The sequence below is a fragment of the Macaca nemestrina genome, chromosome 5, assembly GCF_043159975.1.
Source record: "Macaca nemestrina isolate mMacNem1 chromosome 5, mMacNem.hap1, whole genome shotgun sequence".
NCBI lineage: Eukaryota > Metazoa > Chordata > Mammalia > Primates > Cercopithecidae > Macaca > Macaca nemestrina.
The window spans coordinates 27,994,027-28,015,936 of NC_092129.1; the positions used below are offsets into that span (position 1 = coordinate 27,994,027).

General features: G+C 34.4%; 1 protein-coding gene across 24 annotated transcripts in view; it reads right to left on the reverse strand.

The window, feature by feature from the left end:
• The window catches only part of LOC105465538 (triadin), a 408,157-nt gene that overhangs the window by 146,083 nt on the left and 240,164 nt on the right, over nt 1–21,910 (reverse strand). For 20 of the 24 annotated variants that reach the window (XR_011623327.1, XR_011623326.1, XM_071096392.1 and 17 more), the window contains 6 exons: nt 18,279–18,308; nt 17,541–17,561; nt 14,049–14,081; nt 13,900–13,926; nt 11,759–11,785; nt 2,287–2,334 (listed from right to left, as the gene is read on the reverse strand). Coding sequence is in view for 22 of the 24 variants with exons in the window: in XM_071096392.1 (XP_070952493.1) it covers nt 2,287–2,334; nt 11,759–11,785; nt 13,900–13,926; nt 14,049–14,081; nt 17,541–17,561; nt 18,279–18,308 (186 nt within the window). In the remaining 2 variants the exon portion in view is untranslated. The remainder of the gene's footprint in view (nt 1–2,286; nt 2,335–11,758; nt 11,786–13,899; nt 13,927–14,048; nt 14,082–17,540; nt 17,562–18,278; nt 18,309–21,910) is intronic. The other 4 variants (XM_071096398.1, XM_071096386.1, XM_071096404.1 and 1 more) reach the window with 1 other exon arrangement.

Genomic DNA, 21,910 nt, shown 5'->3' on the forward strand with positions numbered 1-21,910 from the left:
AGTTGCCTCCTTATTTTGCGTTTGACCTAGAGGTTTCTCTGTACATAGTGAACCCAAATGGAGATAGAAACAGGCTGTAATCTACTCTTGTGCTAATCACCAAGTTTTGGCCAACCAAAGAGGACCAGTTGTTCAAACTGTGTCCAAAAAGAGCAAACGTCAAGCTGTAACCAATCTAGCTGTTTCTGTATCTCACTTTCTTTTTCTGTATGTTATGTTCCTTGTTTTGTGCAGAAATCCTTCCACCATGGGGCTATGCTGAAGTTTCTCTGAGACTACTCTAGCTCAGGAAGCTGCCCAATTCATGAATCATTTTTTGCTCAATTAAACACTGTTAAATATAATTTGGCCAAGGGTTTTCTTCTAACAATATCCAGGCTCCCAGTGACACAGAGTGCAGAGTCTACGGATCAGCTACTAGGAGTTCAATCTTTGCTTCTTAACTGTGTCTCCAGACTGTCTTCCACAACATGGATTCACTAAGGCTCTGAATATAAAATCTAATTCCAGCTGGGCATGTTGGCTCACTCCTGTAATTCCAACACTTTGAGAGGCTGAGGTGAGCAGATCACAATATTAAGAGATTGAGACCACCCTGGCCAATATGGTGAAACTCTGTCTCTACTAAAAATACAAATATTAGCTGGGCGTGATGGTGCGTGCCTGTGATCCCAGCTACTCAGGAGGCTGAGGCAGGAGAATTGCTTGAACCTGGGAGGCAGAGGTTGCAGTGAGCCACTGCACTCCAGCCTGGTGACAGAGCAAGACTCTGTCTCAAAAAAATTAAAAAAATACTAATAATAAAATAAAAATAAAATCTTACTCCAAAAGAAACCTATCTTCTGCTGTTTGGACATTTGTTGCTTTTAGCCTTGTCTAAATTTTGAACATAAGTTGGCCACACTTCTGTTCTTCTTTCAACATAAATCAGTGTTGTTGCCTTAAGTCCACTTACTGGGCCCATGAACTCTGCATCTATGTCTAGGTTAGTGATTTTCTCTGACTCTATATTAAGACTCACTTTTTTCTTGTTACTACTGTTACTCTTTTTGAAGCAAACAAGTTTAACCCACATTTCACTTAATACCAATGAGCAATGTCGATTCCAGAATATGACACCACATAATAAGAACCGCTGATAAATAAATTACTCTGCCATTTACAGTACAAATGATGTCAATGAAAGATGTATCATGATCACCTAGTTAAAAATTGACATCACAAATATTAGATTATAAGAAAAAGAGATGACTAGGAAACAGATTTTATCCCTATCTACTGTGAATTCAGAACAATAGAGTTGTATTTGAAAGAGAGCATCTATTAATATCAGTAACTTAATTGCTTCTAATTATTACTTTCAAATACAGTTCATATTTTTCTTAAAGAATTCACTATCTAATCTTTGTTGCTTTCCCATAGAGATATATGTATATATAAAATAATCAATAAATTAATTTATATAACATTAATTTATATTGTATTTATTAAGAAACATAAATTTATATTAGATATTGAGTTACATTCCTATATTCATTTATATTCATATGTATACATTGGGATTGAGTATGTGAATATGTGTCATATATATTTTATAGCTCCCTACAATCCTGTTATATGTTTTCTTTATAAAGCATGTGAAATAAAATAGTCTTTTAGGAGAACCTGTTACGTGGTTTTAATGGGGTATGTGTGTAAGGGTATGTGTGTAGGTTTGTGTGTGTGTATGCATAAGTGTATTTTGAGGATAGGCTTATTAAATTGTCTCTTGCTATACTTCCAAAGACATTGGCTACATTACTGATTTCATTTCAGACTTCCCAATGTATTTCTTAAAGCGAAATGTTTCCAAGTCACCATCTCACATAATACATTTCATATTTTTATACCATTCTTGAACAAAGTGAATTTTGTTCATGTGAGTACTTTCAGTTAAAGTTTCATTTATTCGATTCCTAATCTCTTAAGGCAGTATGTTGCACTCGAATGCTCTCCAGATGATGGGGATCCTATGGAGTTTAAACAGTTACATTTCTGTAATTTTTCAAAATTAACTTGCAATTTGACTAGCATAACTAGCTTTAATTTATGGTCCTAAAGGAATCACACGTTTTTGCTTTAGAACAGTAACGATAAAATCTGGTGCAAAATAGGTTTGTTTCTATATCAACAAACTAGTAAAATCAACAAATAGAGCTCTTCTCTAAGCACAAAACAATACATTGTTAGAAACCTTAGCAGAAATAAGGTAGAGTCATGACATCTTTATCTTTAAGCTGCATTTACCTTTTTTACTTGAAACAGCACCAACCTCCTCTTTGACTCGTTCAGTTTCTGCAAGTTCAGATATTAAAGGAATGAGAAGTGGATATTAGTGATGCGAAATTCATATTTTATACTATTGAGAATAAAACTAAACAAAAGATAAAATGTATGTTGCACACGAGAGCAAACCAAGCTGTAGAGAAAGCCAAAATACAAAGTGCTTATATGTTTTTTCAGTTAATAAACTTCCTTAAATAGCAATAAAGAAATTCTCTTCCAAGGTGCAACATTATTATCTTAAAAATGTAGGTAGTGACCATAAAAGAAAGTGTCCTATTCCATAGAGTTTAGATCAATGGTTCTCAAAATTAAGGCCACATTCAATACAATGGGATACTAATTTATTAGTCTACCTTTTTTTTTTTTTTTTTTTTTTTAAATGGAGATTCACTCTTGTTGCCCAGGCTGGAGTGCAGTGGCACGACTTCGACTCATTGAAACCTCTCCCTCCCAGGTTCAAGCAATTCCCCTGCCCTAGCCTCCCCAGTAGCTGGGACTACAACCGCCCGCCACCATGCCTGGCTAATTTTTGTATTTTTAGTAGAGACGGGGTTTCACCATGTTGGCCAGGCTGGTCTCAAACTCCTGACCTCAGGTGATCTACCTGCCTCGGCCTCCCAAAGTGCTGGGATTACAGGCGTGAGCCACCACTCCTGGCCATAGTCTACAAATTTTAAGTTACATATGAATTATAGGGAAGAGCATTTGAAAGGGCTTCTTTGTTTGTTTAGCTTTTAATTATGATTGAGTCTGCTTTTAATTAAAAGTTGTTTAATACCGATTGCAAGCAAACAATATTTGACCTCAATGAATTAGTTTTACATTGTAAAATATTAGCTGTAATATTATAGAAAATTTCGTTTGAATATTTCTTCAAGAGAGACAAAGAGAATAAAAATAAGAAAAAATGGTCTTTTGGTTTCTCTAAATACTAAGAGTGGAAGATATGAGAGCTGCCCTGAAGTCATAATCTGAAATGTTGGTGCTAGGACAGAATATTGGACCACAAATCAAAACTAGTTAAAGTCAAAGTTTTCTCTAGTCCACAGCAAAATAATAATAATAATAATAATAAGCTTGTGAATTTTCACGAAGTCTAATTTACTCATTTTATAAACTTTTGATTAGTTGAGGTTATTTCCCTTGGTCATATATATTCTAATTTTTATTCTTATTGGCATTTATATGTATCAGCCTTCACCCATATATGCTCAGCACTGACTCTGTGAGAACAACCAAATCAAACAAGGGGAGCCTTTACACCCCTCATCCTCTCTGTGCAACAAAACTCTGGCTTTTGAGAGACATCAGACATCAGAAGGAGATCTTCATGTCACTTTCAGGTTTTAATTCCACAATGATAGATGCCCCAAGAGTCACAATTTAAACCCAGGCAAGAAGTGACATAAATAACCTCTTCTTCAAGCTATCTCAATACCCTGATCTTCAAGACTGAACAGACCCCTGGCTGTTTTATACCTTCCAGGTAAAGACTTTAGATCAATGGTTCTTAAACTTAAGCATGCATCAGGTTCACGCTGGAGGGCTATTGAAACAGATGCTGAGCGCAAAAGGTCTGATTCAATATGTCGGAGGCACGTTCTGAGAACATGCATTTCTAACCAGTTCCCAGGGGATGCTTAGGCTCCTGATTTGGACCACACTTTGGAAACTGATTACCAAATTTCCCCTGTGAATCTGTCAAGACTAATCCTACTGTGAGTCCCCTCATTACTTACCTCAGTTACTACCATGAGTTTCAGCCTTCTAGCAGAAAACAGAGTCCATATGACTTTGTATTTCTCCTAGAAGCTGACCTACCTCCAAAGCCCTTCCTCTGTGTCCTCTGTCCATCAGCAGCACTCACTCCTGTATCTTCAGCCTCTTCTCAGAATGTTCACTTTACTTTCTTCCTTTAACCAAATCCTAGCTCACTAAGGCCACTGTATCCCCTCCTAACCGTAGTCTTCTAAAATGGGGAATGCTTTTCCATCCTCCACATACCAAGGTGTATAGAAGTAATGCCTATTTATATCCTCTTTGTTTCTCATTATTCTTCATAGATTATCTCCTTGCTTCCTCCAAACCCTAGTTCTTTTGAGGTACATGCTATCAGGTTGCACCAGTCTCTACTTCTCTTCATTGTTGTCATCAACCAGTCTTGTGGCCTATCCTGACATTCAATGATTATTTTTGCACATAGTTACCATCTTCTCTACTATTACTATGAATATTATTAAGAATCATTCTTAACCCTGTCTGCACCTTAGAATAAACTGGGGAGTTTTTCTAAGCCTATGATTTTCAGATATCTAGGGTGGGCAACAGAGCTTTGAGATTCTAAGTTAATGAGTCTGGTGTGACCCCTGAGTATATTTTTAAGATTTCCAAGATACTCTAACATTTTGCGAGGGTTGGGAGTCACTGTTATACATAATTCATACAACTACATGATCTCTGACCTCCTTGGCCTCCTCAATTCAGAAAACTAGAAACCCCACTTCTCTGGTAATTTCCAACTATATTAGTACTCTCAGAATTTTCTTTTACTGCCAGAACTTTGATTTTAAAAATTCTGTTCTTAGGAACCATTTTTTTCTTTTTTCTTGAGCTCACTTACTCAAGAACTCCCATTATACAGTATCTGATCCCATTAATACTTCCATTCCTTGTTCTTGCCACTTTCTCATTTTTCAAGATTTTCCTCATATCTTTACTTTACTTCTTATCAAGCTTATGCATAAATGAGCCATAGTTAAATCGCTCACATATTTTCTGTTGTTGTATTCATCTGCTGTATTAATTTCCTAGGACTGCCTTAAAACTGTTGGGTAGATAAATACAAAACAAATGTATTTTTCCACAGTTCTAGAGGCTAGAAGTCCAAAATTCAGGTGTTGGCAGGACCCTAGAAAGCTCCCTGTAAAGGATCTTGGGAAGAATCCTTCCTTGCCTCCTCCTAGAGTCTGCTAGTTGCCAGGAACCCTTGGCATTCCTTGGCTTGAAGCTGCATCACTGCAATTTCTACTTTTATGTTCATGTGGCAGTCTTCTATACACGTCTGTGTGTACCAAATTTCCTCTTCTTATAAGGATACCAGGCATCAGATTGGTGGCCCACCCTAATCCAAAATGACCTCATCTTAACTTGAGTACATCTGTGAAGACTCTATTTCAAAGTCAGGTCACATTCACAGGTACCAGGGTTGAGCTTCAACACATCTTTCGGTGGGAGGCACAAATCAACCCACTATGTCTGCCAAAACACCAAATATACTTTATGCCTATCACCTGAGCAGTCATCGAAGCTGAAGGAAGACCCCCACTCTGCAGCAGACCACACTTCAAATGTGGATCACATTTATGAGATCACTTAGCACTGGCCAGCAATATTACCACAGACCCAACAAACTTGCTTTCTCACACTCTTAACAAATGTTTCAATTATTCTTTTCCCTCCATAAACATCCTACAACATAGAAATAAGCTGCTGTTGAGAAATTCATAGAGAAAATAGGGGCAGACTAAACTCAATCACTGTTTCACTACCTCACCAGCACATACTCATGCATTTTTCTTTCCAGTTCCAAAAGGTCATCAGTTCCTGCCCCTTTAGAGTACCAATCCTTCCATATTTTGTTCTGGATTCCATCTCCTTTTGCCAAGTCAAGGCCTTTGTTCTTGCCAATATTGCTTCGATCAGCTCCCTCATCAGTTTTCTCCTTCACTGATTCTTTCACAATGTCTCATGTCACTCTTTAGAGCCACAGACAACCACATCCTTCAATTCTATATGACATTTTCAGCAACCTCATCTCTCTGCATAGAGCTGCTGCACTCAATGTCACTACTTCTATCTTCTCACTCTCTATTTTTTAAACCTGTCTTATTATGAAATATATTATAAATAGAAGGCATATAACATTTGTGCACAATCTAATGAACAGCAATAAAGAATGTTCACCTTTGAACCTCCTGCACACCTAAGTCATAGAATAGCCCCAAGGCCTTTGAAACCTCTTACTTGTCCTACTAGCACTGCAAGCTTCTCTCTCTATCTCAAAGTTACAGTTGTCCTATATTTTGTATTAATTATGTCCTTATTTTTCTATATGGGTTTTTATTACATATATTTGTCTCTAAATAAAGGTAAGATAATTTTATATGAATTAAATTAGATTATAATATTTAGTGAGATAACATTATATAAATTAAACTGTATTATTTAATTTGTGTGATTTTTTGAGATGTTACTATGTTGATATGAGTAGCTGTAGTTGATTAACTTTAACTGCTGTCTAGCATTCCAATGTTTGGCCTACAAACTACAGATTTATTCTCCTGCCAATGGACACTAAGTCACGTCCAGTTTTATGTTTTCTAAATAATTCTGCTATGAACATTCCCACACATGGGTCTCCTTTTGCACATTGGCAATAACTTTCATAGAAGTAAACTTGCTAGGCATGTACCCTAGATAAATGACACATTTTTCTCCCCAAATTCTGCATTCATGTCAGCAGCATATGTGCAAGTTTCTTCTGCTCCATATCACTACCATCATCAGAATAAGCCTATTCCCTAATTTTGAAAATTTATTCTTATGTAAAATACTATCTTGTACTTTTAAGTACAATTCCATTATTACTTAGAGGTTGAACATCTTTTGATATGTTTATAGAACATTTGCATTTTCTTTTTTTTAATGCAGTCTTATATCTAGCGGCCATTTTCTTTTCTGCCCATTGTCTATCAAGGTCTTTGTCTTTTTAAAAAATTTTTGTAGTGTTCATCTATTTTTGCTATTAATCTCTTGTATTTAAATATGTTACAAGTATCTTTTACAAGTTGGTGGCTTGTCCGTTATCTTTCTTTATGGCATTTATTGATAAATTGAAGTTCATAATTCTAATACAATAAAATGTCAGCTATTAAATGTATGACTAGAATTTTGAACATCTAGTTTTTCAAATCCTCCCATATTTCAAGAAACTACATATTTTCCTATGGTTAAAAAAACGATAATGCCATATTTTGCCTTTAGTATTTAAGTTCTTGAACCATTTGGAACTGATATTTTAGAATTGTATGAAATAAGAATAAACTATATTTTTGTATTGAATATGAGCTATATCAGCAACATTAAAAATAATCTATCCACTCTCTGACTCTCTGAAATGGCTGCTCTTTCTTATGTCAGATTTTTACTCAAGCGTGATGTATTTTAGGTCTCTTTTTTTCTGTCTTATTGGAAAATTTATATCTACACCAATACCATTCTACCCTTTATAATACAATATCCAGGGACTACTTTATTACTAATACTTAAGATACATAGTCCTGATCTCAATAGCCATGCTTTATAGTGCCATGTTGCTGTGTTCATTATGTCACTTTTATAATACTAAAATTTATTTCTGGTTTCCCATTTGAAATCCTGTCCCTTTCTCCCCTACCTCTTCATGTCTTAATTGAACTTAGATTTTACTTTTGTCAGTACTCATCAGTCTAGCTTAGATCTCTTTGTGTCAATCTCGATGAACATTCTTTGACTCTGAACCATGGCATTTTTCAGCTTGGGGCTGGCACTCAGAACACCAACCTCATCTTTATACATAGTTTCAAATAAGAAGCACGCCTTACCCTACCACCTAAGGCAGCCCTAGGTCTCTCACATCTTACCTTTCCTGATACTTAAACCTCATAAAATCATCACTCTAGTGCTGTATGAGTGATGTTTTGAATATATTCTGGCAGCACCAGCTGTGATACTATTAGTAATTATATAATATATAATACAAAACTGAGCAAGTGAAAATAGGTGCAGGTAATAATTATTCTGGGACAATATAGTACATGAAGACGGTTCTAACTGACTAAGATCATAGATCAACCAAGATTATATTTGGCATGCAGCATGTGATCTAGAGACTATTCTTTTTATATCAAGCACTATGTTTCAGGCCTATAGATCTTCCCATAGACTTTTGCCATTCCCATGCTAGAGTACTTAAACTGACAAAAAAACACGCAATTTTATTAAGAGCAATTGTCTCCAAATATTCTTCTAACATACATAACTGAATAAATTCAATGGGACTTTACTTTTAAATTCTGCATACAGACATCTCCTAAATGATCCTGACATACATTAATAGATTTGATGATAGATATCTGACTCACACGTTTAGACACTGAAGTGTGGTTAAGGAGATAAACATAGTCAGGCTTGGTGGCTGAACATAGCACCCAATCTGTGCAATGCTAAAATCAAGGGGTGAAAAATGCCCGATTATTAGAACCAGAGTTAAAAATGACTATAGTTTGGCCTTATCCTGCGTTTTGGTGGTTATTTTTCTCAAAATTCAAACTGACCACTGACTGGCTGACCATGCATATGGAATACATCATCCCAGTCCCAAGGTCCTTGAGGTGGAATAAAGTGACCTGGGACAGTGCTACCCAAGTTCCTGAAAAATAGTGATCCTTGATGTGGTCATTGAAAGAGAAAGGGGTGATGTGGTCACATATATTTGGTAAACAATGTCTACTATATTTCTTCTTGAAGATTCACCATATATGCAGTGTTAAAGCCATGAAGTGCTCTACAGTCTACACATCTACTTGTTGGGTCCTCTTCCTGCTTGGAAATTACTGATTTTATTGTCAGCCTCTGTGTTGCCACCCAATGTGTGGAGAGGCACATGAAGGGGAATGCAGGCAGGGCAGTTGGGTGTGTTGACATATTTTTGCTTACACTATGATAAATAAAGGAGTCTTTGCTGAGTTGCAGAAATGGCCAGGCTAGGTTCAGCACCCCTGCCTAGTCCAAGGTACCCTTTCTTCATCCAAACCACACCCTAACACATAACTTTTGATGTGGAAACATGAAGTGCTCTTGTTTAGCGTCGCACCAGTAATCTGAAAGGTTTTCATTTTCTTGAAGCTCATGTTACCATGAGACTCTATGATATGGTTTGGCTGTATCCCCACCTAAATCTCATCTTCAAGTCCCACACATTGTGGAAGGGACCCGGTGGGAGGTAATTGAATCATGGGGGTAAAACTTTCCCATGCTGTTCTCGTGATAGCGAATAAGTCTCACGAGAGCTGATGGTTTTAAAAACGGGAGTTTCCCCACACAAGCTCTCTTTTTGCCTGCAACCATCTATGTAAGGTGTGACTTGCTCCTCCTTGCCTTCCATTATTATTGTGAGGCCTCCCCAGCTATGTGGGGCTGTCAGTTCATTAAACCTCTTTCTTTGGTAAATTGCCCAGTATGGGATATGTCTTTATCAGCAGCGTGAAAACGGACTAATATATACTCTACTCCGAATTTGATGTACCTCCCAAGCTTGTCCATGTCCTCGAGTATTTTTCCTACAGTAATTTCAGGTGTTTCCTCCAGATCTAGAGTAAACAATCCCATACCACAAACTCAATCCACCTTCCAGTTATTTCCTTTAATCCAGTCTTAATGACAAATCCCCTTTTACCTATTTCTTTGACTGGCTTTAACCCTGTCAATCTCATCTATCCCTTTAAATTCAATACTATGGAATTGCATCACATAAATACATAATTTATGTTAAATAATCTATCTCTATCACTTTCACTTGCTCTCACAACTTAACAGACTGTAAAATCATATCCCAAATGTGCAGGTTATATACAGAAAACTATTACTATATGTATGATTTAAAGGCTTTTCAAGAGTATCTGTAATGACATGTAATTTTTGTTTTAGGCATTAACTTTATAAGTAGCCTTTATAGCAGCTGAATAAAAATTCTCCTGCTGTATGACTTCAATACCAAAATCCATTTTTAGTTGGGAAAATGGGTGGTCACCTTGTTATCAGGTAATTTAAGCAGTTTGTGAATTATGTCTAATTAATTTTTGTGTTGAAGGATAATGTTTGTGTCAAGTGCAAATCTCTCAACTGTATAGGGAGTAGAATATTAACTCTTATGAAACTTATATTGGGTTTAAGATGATTTGGCAAGCTAATTTGCTAATTTTCTGCAAAATATGCTGATCTCTTCAAAACCTGATTGGATGATATGTTTCATAGATAGCAGAACTTACAGAATTTTTTATTGCAAATGAATATTTTTATCTACATGTCACATTTTTCTAGGAAGAAGATGTTCATCTTCAGAGCAATCTTCAATCTAAAGCTCTCTGCCAGTGCTACAAAATTATCAGATTTGTTTGATATATTTTCTTGATTATGCATTTCTACAGACTAAGTATCAGCATAGTAAAGACTCCATAATATAGAGTTCCAATCAGCTGTACATTTAACTAAAATTTTTCATGGAAATATAAATGGAATTTTAGATTCATGTTAAACCTCTCTTGCAAAGTTCTCAATATCTATGTGTATACTTTCAACTGTAATTTTTTTAAAAGAAGACATTCCTACCAAGCTACTCAATATATTTTTCAATTATTATCTGATGTATCTACTGATGTAATATGTCTCAAAAACTACTTGGGAGGCTGAAGCAGGAGAATCGCTTGAACCCAGGAGGCAGAGGTTGCAGTGAGCCAAGATCATGCCACTGCACTCCAGCCTGGTGACAGAGCAAGACTCCATCAAAAACAAAAACAAAATTTAAAAACAAAACAAAAAAACCCTCAGCACTAAATAAAATATGCATTTGTTTTATGTATTAGTAGCATTACCAGTACTTGTTTACCCCAACCTCTCAAAAATATATATAAGCACATTGATGTCATGTATAGAACTGAGGACTGACCTAAATCCCATAAACAAATCTTATATATTTCTTCCTAAAACAAAATATTTTCCATTATGCTTAAAATAACTTTTATTAATAACAGTCAGGTACTTCATCAAACTAAGAAATATCAACAGTTTCTCAGTATTTTTCCCTAAGCATATTGTCAAAGCTCCCATTGCTGCAAATGCCAAGGTATGTTATGGTTATCAGTTAATATTTCACAATCCAAGAATAGAAAGCTTAAAAGGGAATTGTGACATTCCAAGAGCAATGGTTAGGAAAATGTTGAGGGGCTTCCTTTCGTTAGAGATGGGATATTCATGGTAGACAAATTAGGTTGCCTACTGGTTTGATCAACTGATTAATCATTAGGATAATTCAGTCTGATGTGTACTGAAGAATTCACTTATTATACTGCAAAATGAGAAATAAAAATATAACACTTCGCAAAGGTGTCATGATATGGCCAAATTAACAAATGAAAGCTCTATAGATAAATTTTAATAAGAATGAATTCACAGAAAAGGAAGGGATAAGTAATTTTGCATATTCAACACAACAAATAATCATTCCAAAAAGCTGGTAAGCCATTCTCAAAATTAGCACTAGCATAGTCTATAGCAGAAAACTCAAATGAGTAAGCTGCTAAAATATGCTCTTCTTTAAAAATTTTGTTCAACATACTTGCTTTTACTTGTTTTTCACTTGGAACTGTTAATGACAAGAAATAATAAGGTTAACAGTAATAACAAGTCTGCTTATCTCTTTCCAAAATAATTTTAAGGTTATTTTAATTGTTTAAAGATTGTGTGTATAATATTGGAAGCTAAACAAATACAAGATCTGAGAAACAGAAAATAAAATACTGTGCAATTTTTTTGATATAATCCAAATATATTCTATGAATTATAGAATTTAATTGTTTGTTATTCATACAACTTCTTCCAACACAGAATGTTCATTCAAAACTCATTCATCTTGCTCTCCATTTTTAATTATCCAAAGATCTCATTTTTTTATATACAGGCAAATGCATTTTCCTCAAAGTCTATAAAATAGTGTGAAAAGAATGAGTTTGCTTGATAAATTATTCAAATCGAAGGTTTTCATTTTTGAACTACAGCTAATTACTGCTAAGTTGCTGCATTGTAATCACACACCAAAATAAAAATATAATAATTTCAAGAAATTTATCTTATTTTGTCAGGTTCAATATTAGACAGTAATATTTAACTATTAAAACTTTTAAAATTGGCTACACCAACAGTCATTCTGTATGTCTCTCTATCTTTCTATAATGCATGCACTACCTTGGGTTTCTTCTTACATACATAAGTGAGAAGATGTGTTATGCTTGAGGAAATGCAACTCTGAACCAATAGGGTGTTCTCTGGAAAGAAGACAAAACATTTCTTCCCAAACGTCAAATACTGTGAAAATGTGAAATGCTGAAACGTGCAATTATTGTATCTTGTAAATTATTTTAAAGGTTTCATTTTCTTAAATTTATAAAAATGTAATTATTCTATTTGGTGTTTCTTCCTTCACCCAATAAGCCATCATCAAGTGCCCAGTGTGTCCTGGCATTACAATAGGTGCTCTGGGAATAAAGAGAAAAAACAGTTGGCTTCTTCTTATTTCTGACTATATAAGGTAGAAAAGGGAAAAGATAATGATTTTAACAGCATATGGAATATTATAAAAGTAAGAAAATGATGCTATGGGAAGTAATTGGACAGACACTTACAACAGATTTGAGTTGTCCCAGGATGTTTTATAATCTTTAAAAATGAATAATAAATGTGGATTCAAACCTGTAGTTTTCCATGGTTTGTGGCAGGATGGGAGTACAATTGAGCCCCTTTTCACGGTTATTTAAATAAGACTGAGCAGATGCTATTTCCATTTAAATAAAATGAAATGGGAAGAATGACTGATGGGTATCACATGAGGTTATGATCATGTATACACACACACACACACACACACACACACACACACACAAAAACACTAAATAACTCAGTGAAGCTCCTTCAGTAGGAGTTAGCCAGGCAAAATCAAGAGGTGATAGTTTTAAACGAGGGAAATATAAATGGTTTCAGACATTTTTATTTGAAATGATTAATTGGGCAGGTTAAATGCTAGAAAACTTCAAAACAATAATTTGGTCTCCATAACGACTGCACTTTTAGGGTTTTTTTTTTTTTTTGATAGGTTTATTTGTCTGGTTGTTTGACTCTCAATCATTTGTTTTTCTTATCAGAATGTAAATATATTTAGGGCAAAATCTACTTTTACTCTCACTGCAACTCCCTTGAACACTCAGGAAATGTTATTAAGATTATGAATTGGGAGATAATATTTGCTGGAAGTGATTATTCCATACTATAAAAACAAAGCAATGTATAATGCATTTACAGAAAGTGTTTTGTTCTTGTTTTGTTTTGCTTTTACACTAAACTGTGAAACAGTACACTTCACAAATACTGCACAGATGAATTCACCGAGGATCTTGTGAAGTTGCAGACTCTGATTCAGTAGGTCTTGAATGGGGCCAAAAATTCTGCATTTCTAATAACCTCTTGGGTGATCCTGATGCTGCTAGTTCACAGAACACACATTGAGGAGCAAGGGTGTAACATTTGGCTTTCATTTTCTAAAGCTGCATTGATGTTATGTCCATGTCAAGAACTTGGAAAAAACCACTGTGAGATGGAAGCATTCCCTGCCTTTTACTGCCACTGTCTTACCACCTGTTTGAGGCTACAGCATTAATAAACACTGGACATCAGTATTTGGGGTCCAGCAACAGTGGTCTTACTCACCTGAATGTTCTTTCTTTGGTGACTTTGCTGTATCAAAAAGGAAAGAAAAAAAATCAACATTTTATGTCATTCAATTGCAATTCAGTATTCAATTGCAAATCAAATAATATTATGAAATTGTGAGAACAGAGGAATTTAAAAACAGTTACCTGGTTCCACATGTTTTTCTTTCTTTTCCTGTTCTGAAACATATTATTATTGTTATTATTATTATTATTCTAAAGTTTATGAATCCCAACTTAATTATTTGAACACAAAGAAACATGCATGTGCTGATGCCAGATTGCAGCAACTAATAATAGCTTACATAAAAAGACTAAGATTGTATACTTAAAATAATTATTTCTTCCATTTATCTCAGGAGTTGCCTTATGGGGCAGCATCAAAATATTCTGAATATTAGAGGAATTTGAATTTTTTACAGATGATAAACCAGAAAAATAAAATAGAATCCAAAAAGGGTAAAAAAATGAAATTTGCTATTATATTAGATCAATATGAAATGAATTTGAGTCAAAATAGTAAGTACAAAAGACAATTACTACAGCTTTTTAAAAAATTGCTTAGTTTTTTGAGACAGGGTCTCGTTCTGTTGCCAGGTTGTAGCGCAGTGTTACAATTCAAGTTCACTGCAGCCTCCACTTCCTGGGCTTAATTGATCCACCAATCTCAGCCTCCCAGATAGCTTGGGTCTACAGGCACACACCATGTGTAGCCAGATTTGTTGTATGTGTGTGTGTATGTGTGTGTGTGGAGACAAAGTCTCACCATGTTGGTCAGGCTGGTCTCAAATTTCTGAACTTAAGAGATCCACCCACCTCAGCCTCTCAAAATGCTAGGTTTACAGGCATGAGCCACAGCACCCCACCTTATTGCAGTTATTTTAAAATAATTCTCAGAACGTTGAAGATTAGCACATTTCATGTGGACTGCCTCTTCTAAGAATCTTCTTACATGGAAGAAATAGCTGTTAAGCTAAGACAAAGGCTTTGTGAGATACATTTAAGACACTAATATAGAAAAAGAAGTTTCAGGGTAAAACATTTGCCTTGCTTTTCGGACAAATGCTCCTTTTGGAGTCCTCTTTATATGGCATTTCTTTTCAGGAATCTACTTTTGTCAATATTGTATGAGACAAAGCATTATTTTGTTCTCAAGATTAAGCTGATATTTACATTGTAATAAGCACTAATTTTATAAGAATTGCAAGTACTAATTTTATATGAAGTGCTATCATCTACATTTCTATTCTTATTTATTTTGCCTTGACAACCTTGTCAAATTAATTTAAAAGAAGATTTTCAAGAAATACTTTAACATACACACATTTTTATCCGATATTTTAAAGAAAAAGAATGGAAAGATTCTTAAAGTTTTATTTAATGAATAGATTTTGAAGACTAGAATATGTGCATGCTGAAAGAATTCTACAGACTCTATTTTAAAAATATAGAGTGTCATAGAATGCTATGGTCACCACATCAATTTCTCAAGTATACAATTTTGTTAGTCAGGCTTTGTAATTAAACAAGTATGGTATGAGCAACTTATCCTCCTTTAAGAAAGCCTTTAAGCAGTAAAACAAAAAAATGAAACAAATGGTTTGACCAAGTGTTGCAGGTCAAAAGGAAGAAGCTATGACAATTTAGCTAAAATTAAACAAAATTAGAACATTACCAAATGTTGTCTGGCAAATGAAGAGCAATTAAATGCATTGTTTAAGGTATTGCTTAACTGAAGCTCTAATCATAACACATTTCTAAGAAATTTGTGATGACAGTCACAAATAATCAGTGATGACAGTCAAAAAAGTACTGGAAGCAGATTTCGACATGCATCAAAATTGAATACCAACTATACATAAGATTAAAAGTTAAAACAAAGTCCCCTCAATCTTATCAGAAAGCCATTATACAAGCTGGAAAATAGCTGTGCTAATTTGTTCATTATACAGGATAGCTCATGGTGTAGTTATTGAATTACCATATTACATATACATTGATTTACTCTTTATAGGGACCACAAAATCATGCTATGGTTGATTTTTGAGGCCTCTCTCTTTTACTTTTTATTTTGAAAAAAATTATAGCTCACATTTACAAAATGTACAGGACGGTCTCGTACTCTTCATCCTGTTTCCCCTAACCATAATTAAAAATATCTGAAAAGTGAACAACCTTTAAGTTGTGATTATTGGAAAAGTAGAAGCAAAATAAAATATAAAATTGGGCTGTACCATTGAATAAAGCAACCCTCAAGACAAAAAATCCAAATCAAAGAAATTCAAAGATACAACACTAAAAATAATAAAAGCAAGTCTAGATGATAAACCACAGCAAATGAGTGAATTTGAAAAGAATTGATAGGTGTTTTGAAGAAAACTATTTCTTCTCCTTATTGCTACCCAAGTCACAATCTGCGGACCTTCTCAAGGAGGGAAACCGCTGAGTTGTGAATGAATGCGTGAGAAGGCATGTTTATTTATTAAGTGCATCAGTGCCCTGAAGATTGCCAAGGAGCTGCAGTGTCTGCAGGAACTTTTAAATCATATAAACTGTAATAAAGGGTCTTAAGGCTCTCTCTATATATACTTTAATACTATTTTTCGAATCTCCGGTTGTCCTCCATTTTCCTGCTGGTTCAGTGCCTTCTGTATCACTGTGCCAGTACTCATCAGCAGCTCTGCACACACATAAATCTGAACTGAGAGAACTCACACCTCTCTATAGATGGATTGCTCCCCCTGGCTGAGTTGAAGTATAATTTCATGAGTGTCTCCACAGGGCATTTTAGAGCATTTTTACGACGTTGAATGTCTCAGCATCCTTACTTTATGTAGGGCCAAAACATACATAAATATATTTCAATTGGTATGTATTTTAAAACATATTTTTGATACTACTAGACTCTTAAAATCTCTATATTGCTGCTAATGTGCTAATTTTTAATAGTAAATGCAATAAGTTTAGGTGGTTTTTTCTTTTTTTTTTTTTTTTGCTTTCTTTTGTTAAATATATCTTATTTTCTTCAGAGGAGAACATATATTTGTGAAAGACATACCTTAAGGTATTGAGCTTGACTGAACTGTTAGCAAACAGCCTTAATAGTGTATTAAAGCAACAGTGGATGAGGCTGAATAGCAACACAATTAGACAGAGCTCATAGTGCGTGTTGGGGGAAATTATGTTATGGGAAATATGTCATATATCACATGTACATTCCAAAATGCTACAGATTACAAAAAGAAAGATAGGAAAAAAGTTGTAAAGCTAGCCTGGAAAAGAACTTCTAGTCAATCTTCAAAAGACTGAGAACTAACCAGATTAGGACTAAATTTACAAAAACATAAGTCAGTTTGGGTTAATGGAATGCAGTTTTACTTTTGATTACAAGCTCGTCAAGAGTATTGTTAGATGATTGCATGAGCTTGAGAAAGTGTTCTAAAAATGATTACTATGCTTCTCAGTCCACTATAACCCCCAGACTGTGTATTTTTTTCAGTTGGACAAAAAACAACAGAGTTCACATGCATAAAACGTAGGAAAGGCGGATTCAAAACTCCAGGTCTAAATACAGCAGCAGGCAAATAATAGTAGTAAAAAAAAAAAAAGTACACAAATACACTGCATGCATTTCCTTACTTTTTCCCTTGGGCTGTTCTACTGAAAGAAATACAAACAAAATCATTGCTCTTAAAACTTTAAAGATAAAATTTACTACCCTACATATTGATTAGACTAATTTTTCCCACCGCTCCTTCCAATTTTCTCTCCTTAAATTTCACAGTGAGGTGAAATTTCACAGTGAGGTTATGAGGTATTGTTAATTACTGTAGGTGCTTCCATAATTTGATTGGCAAACATTATTTGACAATAAATTAACCCATGATTATAATGTTTAACCATTTTAAATTATTTACACCTGATGTGTGCTTCTTAAACACATAAAAACACTATGTGAACAAGTCTAGGAGGCACAGATATACTTGCCAAATGAATTATTCAAGACTGAAAGGGATAAATCAGTTCCTAATTGATGCTGGTCTGTCAAAAAGTAATTGAGTGTGTGCTTTCTAGTAAAATAAATGTTTGATACTGAAAATTTTTCAATTTCTTGTCAAGTAAACATTTCTTTGGAAACAACTACTGCGAAAGGTAAATACATGCAGTGTTTACTTCTATTACTGCCAAATACCTCTCATAGCAGTACTGTCAGAATAGATTTGGCTCTCTCTCTCTCTCTCTCCCCCTTAATCTCAATCATTTTTTCTTCTCCTCTATACCACACATAATTCCTTCTTCTATGTCAATCCTTTAAGAAGGTATGCTATTTCAGGGTTAATCAAACATAAGGCAGAAGAAAAGAAATATGTCCAGTACCTTCTGCAGGTTTTTTTGTTTTCTTGGAATCTGAAAACACAAAGATAAATTATTAATTATTAATAAAACAGATATAATAAATCAACAGCTGATTAGCTCACAACAATTTTCTATAAACAATGAAATAAAATAGATTATTCAACAAAATTGATCATTTGCATGATATATTTCTAGAATATGAGACTTAGAAACTGTTCTGTTTTGTGGGAATTAGTATTAGAGTGAAGCAGGAGTGAGAAACTCTTTATAAAATATTTTATGTTAATATTTTATAAAGAATATAAAACATTGAAAAACATAAATAAAAATATATCCACATACAATTTATAAAGAAATTTTGTTTTCCTTATATAAGTTAATAACCTGTTAATGGAACATCAAACTGAGTAAATATATGGTCTATTTCCATAAAGATGCTTAGGAGTTCATGTAGTTAACTTGAAACTTTTCATTTGTTCGGCCGGGCGCGGTGGCTCAAGCCTGTAATCCCAGCACTTTGGGAGGCCGAGACGGGCGGATCATGAGGTCAGGAGATCGAGACCATCCTGGCTAATACGGTGAAACCCCGTCTCTACTAAAAAATACAAAAAACTAGCCAGGTGAAGTGGCGGGTGCCTGTAGTCCCAGCTACTCGGGAGGCTGAGGCAGGAGAATGGCGTGAACCCAAGAGGAGGAGCTTGCAGTGAGCTGAGATCCGGCCACTGCACTCCAGCCTGGGTGACAGAGCAAGACTCCGTCTCAAAAAAAAAAAAAAAAAAGAAACTTTTCATTTGTTCAATCTAAGTCAGTCCAGGTGAATTGTGCTGCACTCTCTCTGAATAATCAATACACTTTCAATACAGATATTCAGGTATTCTTATGGTAATAGAAAAGAAATAGATTAGTGCTGACTCATGGGTTACTGATGAATACATCATTATATTTATAACTGTTACATAGTAATGTCTATTTTGTGGTCGAAAGACATCTATTTCATTTATAGTAGATAAACGTTCAGCCTAGATCTGATAAATTTATTATTTTCTATTATTTAGGCCATGAAACTTTCTGCTCCTACCACTTGAAAATGAAAACAAGAGGTTTTAAAGTTCATTTGTTTTAAGATGGAAGCACCTTAGCTTGAATTTTTGCTTCGGATATTTTATTTTTTTAATCTTCTTTGTCCTTTTACGGTTTCTGTTTTACTGTTTCTGAATTTTTAAATTCTCTATTACTGTAATTAGAACCATAATAATAAACTATGAATTGATACCTGCAAAAGGTAGCTAAATTGTTTTCTGGCTTACAATTATCTGGCTTGGAACCTAGAATGGTAGACATTTACTAATAGTTTGCAAGTTTACGGATTTCTGTGCCTTACAGTGGTGTGGTGGTATCACGACTTCACTTCCATGATGAAGAAAGGGAACTAAAATGTCTGGATATGATAACGGACTCATTGTCTCTTCACAAAAGGCAGTTAGATGGTCAACAAAATTGTTTTATGTAAAAATGATAATCAATGCCAGTAACATTGTTGTGAAGGTAATGTCCCACTTCTGTAGATGTGTCAGCTAGAAACACATTTTAGGAAACAAACTAGGAAAAGAATCCAGAAAGTCATAAAAGTGAGCATGTTTTTTGATGTGGTGATTCCATTTCTAGGAGTCCAAAGAGAAAAAAAGCAATATTATCATAAAAATATATATGTAGGGAAATGCTTTTCTCATGACTTTACTTTGTGTCTCTCAGTAACGGGAATATTAAACACTACCCTCTGAACAATAAGAGAGTGTTGATGAATTTGTGGTATATTCACACAATAGAAAAATACACAATTATTCAAATGATGTTTTTGCTGATTATGCCACAATCTGGAAAATATTAACTAAATAAGATAACTTAAATAATGCAAAATGAAAATCAAAACATAACATAAAACAACTTGTTGTGTGATATGAGTGTGTATGAACAAAGATTAGAAGAAAATATGCCAGCATACTAATGTTAGTTGTGGACAGATTAAATAATTAGGCAAGATTTTATTACCTCTCTTTCTGAATTTCAAATTTTTCTGTAACACGAATATGTTTTATTTGTAAGGGAAAGAAACAAACCTTGACTTAAAAAATAATAGATTCCTGAGACAAAACATTTACTTATTCAACATTTATTAAACCCTATTGTGTCCAACCCACTACAATGAAAGTAATTTTAGAATAGATTTTTCTTAATTAATCCCAGCTCTGAAAACCAATCTAAAAAATATTCTTGCTAATTAGTTTGTCATCAGGAAATTTCAATTAGTAGGCTAAGTTTGCTATCTGAAACACGTGCTTTGCAAATATTTTCTCATTCATTTTCTTCCTGAATAATTATTTTAATTGGATAAGCAAGCAATTCAAATATACAGAAAAAAATATGACATGAAACAGTTTTATATTAACAATATGCAGTGGCCACTTCTACTTAAAATATGAGAATCTTATAACACAATAGCCTAAGGTATGAACTTGATAGTTCAATGTCCATTGTAAGTTATCAATTAGTTTGACTCCAGTATACTGAAATAGTATTTCTGCCTGCCCAAGCAGTTGGGTGTTCCTCACTGACCAATCTCTTGAGTCTAGAATATAGCCAATAGGAAAAGCACAGGAGGATTATGAAGAGAACATGGTCATGCAGTAATAAAGTCAACCTAAAGTTTGGGGGAAATGTGGGAACAGAGAGAAGATAAAACATGCCATATTAGAACAAGATTATTTCCAATCCCTATATTCTCTGACCAGATACTGGAATGGATAGAAAGCTCAATATAGCAAATGTAACTAAAGAATATCTGTAATTTTAATCTGCCTTTCTATTTCCTAATAATAAAAATCAATAATATATTTTATCAGATATCAAATGTACTAAAATGAAAGATTAAAACATCATATGAAGTCCAGAGTCAGGCAAATGAAACTCAGAATGTCATGATAAAGTTGTACATTTTCTTTTAGAGTCAACAGTGCAACAGAAATATAGAACTAAAGTGATAGAGCAACTTAAAACTATAGTGCTTGTGTCCAAAGATCACATACTGACTCTGAAGAGCTATTAATACTAGATGGTAATATTCATGCTATTAAACTTCATTATGCCCTTTCAGCATTCTTGGCTCAAACAGCTTAAAACATTACAAAGGCTTACTTGGTGAATATACTTCCCTGAAGACCATCTGCCCAATAATCTGGCCAGCAGTTTTTTAAGAACATTGAGGCCCCCAGCACCTGTGATTTAAAATCAGTGATGTGTTTGCAATCTGTTAAATCCATCACTCACTCATCTGTAGCAGTGTCTCAGGTAAGGCCTTTTATGTTCGTAAGTGATGCCAGATGAAAATGAAATACCAATTTATATTGAAGGGAAAAGTTAACTTTCTGATAGCCTACTAATGGTAGTACTGAAGTATCCTATCTCCTTTGTGGAACCTACTTGATTGACAACTTCAGTCAATTAGAATACCAGGAATTTTGCTTTGTTTTTCAGCATGATTTATCTTCTGGTCTGAATCCAGAAGCCGTAGAACTAGGGACTAATTCTCACATGTATTCAACTCTATTTGCTCTAGTTGTATCCAAAAATAAATCTCATCTGGCTGGTTCTCAGTG